Consider the following 7,307-nt stretch of genomic DNA (forward strand, 5'->3'; position numbering starts at 1 on the left):
GCTAGTATGTGGCAGACAAGGATTGGCACCCTTGTGTGGCAGACTCCAGAGCCAGCAGGGGACACGGAACAAATGATCCAAGGTAGACCCAGCCTAGGTCTTGTGCTTACTTGGTTTGAAGTAAGAGTTCCTCACATGGGGTCTGAGGGCTTCCCAGGGCATTGGAGGTATGCTATTGCTCTGCAAAGTGTGTGTGTTTGTGTGTGTGTGTGTGTGTGTGTGTGTGTGTGTGTATCTTCTGAAGAGAGCATTCATACCTTACATCAGATCATCTGAGAAGACCAGGAAACAGGTTAAGAACACTGGTCAGCTAGGAGGGTGGTTTGCAGAGACAAAGGTTGCCTCCTCTCCACGTGCCCCTGTTCGCCCCTGAAAGCTCACCAGGGTTAAGGCATGAAGGTGGGTGATGACGTGACCTGTTTGTTATGAAATATTGAAGTAACTCATGCCAGTGGCCAACACACATATGAGATCATATCATAAACAGGAATCTAGTGAGGCCAGGTGCCTGGTGGAACCCACCTGGGGAAATGCCAGGTGGGGACAAAGGAGGATGGCATGGTTTGGGGGTCTTGCCCTCTGCCTCTCAGGCCTGGCTCCATGGAATAGCCAGTCTCAGACCCTGCTCCTGTCCACTACAATCATAGTCACTGTAGTTAAGGTTAAAATCCCATCTCTGCCTCTCCAGGGGTTGTGTGAACCTGGCTCCAACCCATTATCCATGAGCCTCAATTTGTCCATTTCTGAAATAAAGCTAAAGATGCTTACAGAATAGGCTCCCAATGGAGATGTTATGAGAAGGATATACCAGAAATAAGGGCTGTAGGGACTCTTCCTCAAATTCCCAGTCTAGGCTCAGAGTCTTCAACTACCTGGTGGTAGAGGGATTTGTTCCCATATTTCCCAACCAGCACCAAAATCCTTCTGATCAGAGTGGCTGAGGATTTGAAGGAAGAGACCCCTCTCCTATTTTCTCCAACTTTGAAAGCCCAAGAGAAAATTAAAACAGAATGTGAAGAGGGAAATGAAACCAAGCCCAATGATCCATTTATTCAATTCTGAAATGGGTCTACCAACCACCAACCCTGCCTGGGCACCAGGTGAGGCTTCTCTTCCACATCCTCTGCTAGAAAGACATCATGAATAATTAATGGCATTGAAGAGGACAGCCATCTGCTAGTTAGCAAAACAGCTCTCAAAGTACTTAAGAACTGAGACTCAGGAGACCCGATTTCCATCCTGAGCCCCCAACTTGCTGGGTGAGCTTGTGCCAGTCACTTCCCTTCTCCAGTCTTCCCTCACTTGTTAAATGAGACAGGACAAGGCTCTTCTTTGCACCCAATGGATGTGGGGCTCCCCCCCTTCCCCAGCCTTAGCTGGGTATTCTCCCATCTCCCTTTTAAGGGAATAATAAGCAAGTTTGCTTTTCCCAAGCTCCAAGACATTTAGTCCCCCTAAATTCAGTCTTGTGAGAAAGAGTGTTAGCACTTAAGGAATCAAATTACATAAGTGTTTAAAAACCGTTTATTATGCAAAATGTTAACTTTTATAAAAAGTTTAATATACATCGCATGGTTACAGAAAGTCACCTTCCTGCAAAAAAGGTACAAAAGCTAAATACTCTATTATAGAGTTCATAATCAGGGCAACAGAGCCTTTCTCCAAGGAGACCAGAAGACCAGCTCTACCGCTGCCTTGCCAAGAGTTTGGAGAGCAGCCAGCCCCGCCCCCCATACACCTCCACACATTGAAAGACAGTCTTTAAACTTGGGGGTGGGGTGAGGGCTGGGGGAGGTTGCCCAGCTGATGCCCAGAGCTAGCTCTGGCTCTTTAGGCCACCCAAGTTCACAGTCCTTCGCTCCCGGGCGCAGGTCCAGCCTCGAGGCAGGGGTTTGGGGAAGTCAAGTGGGCAGGGCGAGGTTGGGGCCCATCCATGCCCTCGGGCTTCCGGCCGTAGAGGGTCCCGGGTCCCAGGCGGAACGGGCGCCAACACCTGCGTTCTGGGCGGGGGAGGAAAGAAGACCAGGGAGCCGTCAGTTTCCGCCGAGCGCGCCGAGGCGGGGGCCGGCCGCAGACTGGCCGGCGCCAAGGAGGAAACTTGGTCTCTACCTCCAGCTGATAACTCCGCGCCCCTCGCTGCCCCCACCCAGTTGGCGCCAAAGGACCACAGGCGGAGCTTGCACCATCCCTCCCTCTTGGAATTAACACTAGCTGGGAGGGGGCTGAGGAAAACACGGATCCTTTAAGGACTCCAAGCTACAAACAGACTGGCTATTTTATTTAGTCGGACCCCCGCCTTTCTCGCGTCTTTGGCCACTAGGGAAGACAGGGACACCGTGTGTTTAAGGTTGAAACGAACACTGGATGGGAATTGGTTCCGTCATTCATTTGATGTGACCACGGTTAAGTCACTTTCACCTCTCTGGACTCGGTTTCCCTAAACCGAGGGAGCGCGGGAATCCCTTAAAAGGCCTACCAACTCCAGGATTTGCCGTTTAAGCACCAGCTGCCCCTCTTCCCCGCCCCCGGGAGAAGGCGTGGATACTCACCTGGCGGCACCAGGACGTCCAGGTCAGTGGCAGAAGCTCCTTTGGTCGTTGGAGATCACAAGTTCCGGAGCAAGCTCGGCTGTCTGAGAGAAGGAAAACGGGAGAGTTATGCACGGCGCTAGGAAGTTCTAGGGGTCCCGCAGCATCCCAGCCATGGAGCTCAGCTCCGCCCCTGCTCCAAGCACGCCCACGCGCACCTGGATGGGAAGATGCGGGCCGTCTGGGGGTCCAGGAGCGGGCTCGGCCAGAACCACCTGCAGGTCGAGGATGTAGTCGATGACGCGCTGCAGGATTTCCACCTGGCTAAGCTGAGTGCCTCGCGGGACTCCGGGTACCAGTTCCCGCAGACGCGAGTAGCAGTGGTTCATGTCGTCAAGCAGGCTCAGCGGCTCCTCAGCTGCCGGGCTCTTGCCGCGGCCCCGCGCGATGGCCAGGCTGCGTTCCGACAGGCAGCACACCGCCTCGTAGCAGCCGCGCACCGGGCTCAGTGCCTTCATATTGAGGAATGAGGTTGGAAGTGCCGAAAGAAGTAAAAAGCCAAAGAATCCCTTGAGCAGCTAGCAACGCGCGCTCTCACGGAGGTCCGCAGTTATAGAGCCCGCCTGGAAGACACGCCCCTTTATGCAAAACAGCCCGCCTTGGCCCCGCCTCCGTCGACCCTGGGCGTTCACAGCCCGGGTAAATTGCAAACAGGCTTCCTCTGGCGGGTCTGACGCCGAATACCGCGGAGCCGCGGATTCAAAGAATGAGGAAGCGCTGATACAGAGAAGAGGCGGGCTTCTTTGCCAGAAAGGATTTAAAAAATCTCTTAAAACCATTAACTTTAAGAATTTGCCTTTTCCTGGCAGCGCCCCAGGTCTTAGAGAGCTCCCCTGCCCCCTGCCAGTCCACCCACAGCCCAACACTGGTTCGAACTTCGAACTCACAGTCCTCCGAGGTCGTAAATCCCCGAACAGCAAAGAAGCTTTTTTTTTTTTTTTGGTAAGCAAAAGATTTTTCAAGGGAAACTTGTAAGGAATTAGTGCCGCCTTGTTCCCCAATTTGCTGTTCGTCTGACCTCCAGACTCACTGGCGTCAGGAATTATCTTGTGACCAGAGGGGAAAAAAATTAATTGCGGTGAAGCTGAGGTTACAATGAAGAAAACAGATTTGGGCTAGGCGCTGAGATTGCAGAAGGAGGAGGGGAAGGGGGTTTGAGCAAAGAACACTATTTATTTGAGCAACAGGGGGAAAGAAAAAAAAAAAAAAAAGAAGAAGAAAGCAGCCTGAATCGTGCTTTTTGCATGGGGAAGGAAGAGAGCTCCCATTCTCGGGCCCCATGCACTCCATAAGGAGCCAAATATATGCCCAGTTATATTTTGGAAGCGAGTTTGATTAGAATTTTGGACAGGGTTTTGAATTGGGGTGCAGAAGGGATGATTTCTAAATAACCTTTTTAGGAGCTCCCGTTAGGTCAGCAAATCTCTTTTAACTCTCACTTCTCCCTTCCCCCATTCTCCACACACCTCTATGCGGAAAACAATAGTTTGGTAATTTCATCACTCTATTGTCTATCCCTCTCTGCTATGGAAGGGCAGGCCACCTGGACTGGATTATTCTTAGCCTTGCTGAAATGGCTCCAGCTCTATCTGAGAGCCCAGGAAAGGGACCACGGGACAGGCAAGTAAGCCCCGTATCGCAACGGGACATTGCATTCAGTATTCTTTGCTTGTCATCTTGTCATTTCCAAGGACTTTTGGGAATCTGCAGCCTCAGAATGCTGGTTTCCATCATGGAACTGGCCAGGTGGGATCCCCCAATAGTTGCTTCCTTAATCAGTCAGTTGGTAAATATTTATGGAGTCGCTTCACGTAAAACAGTGGCTCCTGCTCTCAAGAATCTCACAATTTGGGGAGACAAGATTAACACAGGAAACAATTAAGAGTTCTATAGTATGTGGCACTGATTAACAGGACAATGGGAGCTCAGAGCTAGGACAGTCTCAAAATAGTCATAGTAAAAAGGACACTGGACTGGGAATTAGGAGTCCTAGATTGAACATACCAGCCTTCCCAATAATTTGTCATGTGATCTTGAACAAGACCAGGTACCCTGGCCTTAGTTGCCTTGTTAACAAAATGGGGAAATGGTGCTAAGTGATTATTTAAAATCCTTTCCAGCTCTAGAAGTCTAATGCTTTATGAAATTTGGACAGGCAGGTGTGGGATGGTAAAGGGTACAGAAAGGAGTTATAAAATATTTCCAAGGTCACACCACAAGTAATGGTAGAGCCAGCCCTGAATCCTTGTTCTTTGCTGTCATACCACAGGACTCTGTGTCCCAAGAAAGAGTCGAAAGACTTCTTCCTGAAATATAAATGTTTTCCAGGACAGCCTCTTTGGTATAAGAAAATATCCCATGAATGGACAGATCAGTCTATATAGGCTACAGATGTCAAGTGAAGAGCATGCCAGCTATTTGGTCTTGGGAAGGGAATATGGTGGCTATGCGGACTCCTGAATGACCAAATAGAAAACACTTTTCTGTCACGCAGACTTCCGTGGTTTGTGAAAAATAGTCAAGCCCAGGTTCTGGAAAATATCATGGCCTTCAGAGCTAGGCAGATTTATGTTCAAATTCCCATTCTTTTTTACTAATAATGTGAACTTTGGGTAAGTCACCTCTGTGCCTCAATTTTCCAGTTTATAAAATGGAGCTAACTAGACCTACCTCATTCCTTCAACAAATAATTACTAAACGTCTCTTCTCTGCAAGGCGCTTGACATACTCTCTCCCTCACATCCATCAGTCTCCTTGGTGCCCGAGGACCCAGCAAGTGGCCGGTTGAGTGGTCTGTGCTCAGTTCACAGGACCACACAGATTCCTCTCTCTCCTTTTCCCTCCCCCATTACTACCCACTGCTGCCTCAGGCTTGTGCAGCCATTTGCAAAGCACCTTCACATTATCTCCCCAGATGCTTTCAGGCTGAAATGTCCATGAGCTGGGTGACATAGGCAGGAGAGGGATGCCGGGATCAGCAAGCAGAATTCTGTCCTGGTCATGTCAGTAACTTGCAATGTGGCCTTGGAAGAATTTCTTTCCTTCCTGGGCTTCATTTTCTGTAAAATTGAGGGAGGGAGGAACAAATGACCTCTAAGGGTACTCTCCAATGTAAGATTCTAATTCTGAAAGAAATGGGTTACGGTTGAGAACACTGAATAAAGTTTGAGCCCAAAAGACTTCTTTTTCCCAACAGCGGACTGGAGGGCTAGCTCAGGCCTTCTGCAACTTGTTTAGCGGTGGTGGGGCCTCAGTCTCTTATTCCAAATGCCTCTGAACTTTCTGTTCCCAGTTCTGCTCCTTTTACCAGCTTTTTCCCCCCTCTTGCATTTTTTATTTTTATGAAAGGATGTCATTAAGGCTTTTGTCTGCGCTGTTTTTGTTTCAGAACTTTTCTCACAATCCTATTTTTTGTTGAGGAATCCGCTCCTTTGCCCAGCTGTGGGTCCCGGTCCCACAGCTGTGTTGATCTAAGACTCAGCCCCAGACAGCCTGGCGCCAGGGTGGGACGTCATGCGTTCACACAGGGATGCGTGTCCCAGGCAACCTTTCCTCGGGCAGTCACCGGCCGGCGACTGCCGTCCCCACCAATGAGCGTCCGACACCCGAGAAAGGGGAGGGGTCTGCGCCGCCCCGACCCGCAAGCGGCTTGTGAATTGCAGATGCTGAGAACTTGATAACGTTCCTTGAATTGGGGCCCTTTAAAGTCTTTTTTCCTTCTATCTCTTTTAGTTCTTTCTTTTCTTTCTTTTGTTTATTCTCTTTCTTGCCACCTTTTGCCTTTATCTATATATGTTTATAAGTTTTCGTCTTCTTCCTTTTTTAACTATCTCCTCCCAGTGTCAGGAATCATTTTGTAAGCATTTCCAGGAACTGAATCTTTCTTTGCCAAAATAAAAAAAAAGAAGAAGAAAAGGAAAAAAAAGTCAGTGTTGTGCTCTCTGATTTTTTTAAGAGTTGGCAGAACTATTAAGTTATACTGCTTTTTCTTTAAAATTTTGAAAAGTGGTCGGGGGTCTCTGAGCTGTCGATTTCAAAGCCAAAGTAATGATGATGAGAATTGCAGATGTCTTTTTGCCTAAACTGAGCTTCTATCTATTTGTCTACCTTTCTATTTTTTGCCATTAATGTTGAAAGTGGGGATCAAGGGAACTTCCAAATCTTGCCCAAGTTTACTCTGGATGTCAGTTGCTGACCTGTAGTCAGGACCCAGACCTCCCCCTCATTTGGCTTCCTGTCCATTCTGCCCTCTAACTCTCCTTAGCATTAGGATGGTCTGCTGTAGTCTCAGGACATCCCCAGATGCTGCATTTTTTAATATGTACCTGTTTGCTCACAAAGTACATGTAAAGGTGTGCGGAGGACTTCCCAGCCATACACTTAGAACATACCCTTTCTCCTCCCCCAAGCAAGGCTAGACCTCAAACTACTGCTTGAGACTCATGTGATACAAGAAGAGCATGGGGAATTCAGAATCAAGGCTCAAACCCTTGGATGGACTACTTATTCTTCCCTCTGCCTCAGTTGTCTCCTTGTAAAATTGGGTGAAAAATAATATCCACCGACCTTATTTACAGCTGGGAGGATCAAGAGGACAAGGGATGGAAAGTGCCGTAGGAACCAATTAGTTATTTTCATGTGCTATGATGTGATGTAGCCCCTGGTGAGTGAGATAGGTGGTACCAAGCGAGCTTAATGGTTCCTGCTGAGTCTGGTCTC

The 7,307-nt window shown here is 48.7% G+C and overlaps 1 protein-coding gene across 1 annotated transcript; it reads right to left on the minus strand.

The window, feature by feature from the left end:
- Positions 1-1,506: 1,506 nt before the first annotated feature.
- ID3 (inhibitor of DNA binding 3, HLH protein) lies at positions 1,507-3,253 on the minus strand. Its single transcript, XM_036834471.1, has 3 exons — positions 2,747-3,253; positions 2,550-2,632; positions 1,507-2,000 (listed from the first exon to the last, which is right to left on the minus strand). The coding sequence occupies exons 1-2, from the start codon at positions 3,044-3,046 to the stop codon at positions 2,573-2,575; spliced, it is 360 nt and encodes a 119-aa protein (XP_036690366.1). The 5' UTR covers positions 3,047-3,253; the 3' UTR covers positions 1,507-2,000; positions 2,550-2,572.
- Between the last annotated feature and the right edge of the window lie 4,054 nt (positions 3,254-7,307).

Source organism: Balaenoptera musculus, chromosome 1 (assembly GCF_009873245.2).
Source record: "Balaenoptera musculus isolate JJ_BM4_2016_0621 chromosome 1, mBalMus1.pri.v3, whole genome shotgun sequence".
Classification (NCBI taxonomy): Eukaryota; Metazoa; Chordata; class Mammalia; order Artiodactyla; family Balaenopteridae; genus Balaenoptera; species Balaenoptera musculus.

Bases quoted from the DNA above. Each gene is read 5' to 3' on its own strand.
- ID3 (XM_036834471.1), bottom strand. From the start codon at position 3,046: ATGAAGGCACTGAGCCCGGTGCGCGGCTGCTACGAGGCGGTGTGCTGC. The intron at 2,633-2,746 runs GTGCGCGTGGGC...TCCTTCTCTCAG, and splicing joins GCCCGCATCTTCCCATCCAG to ACAGCCGAGCTTGCTCCGGA.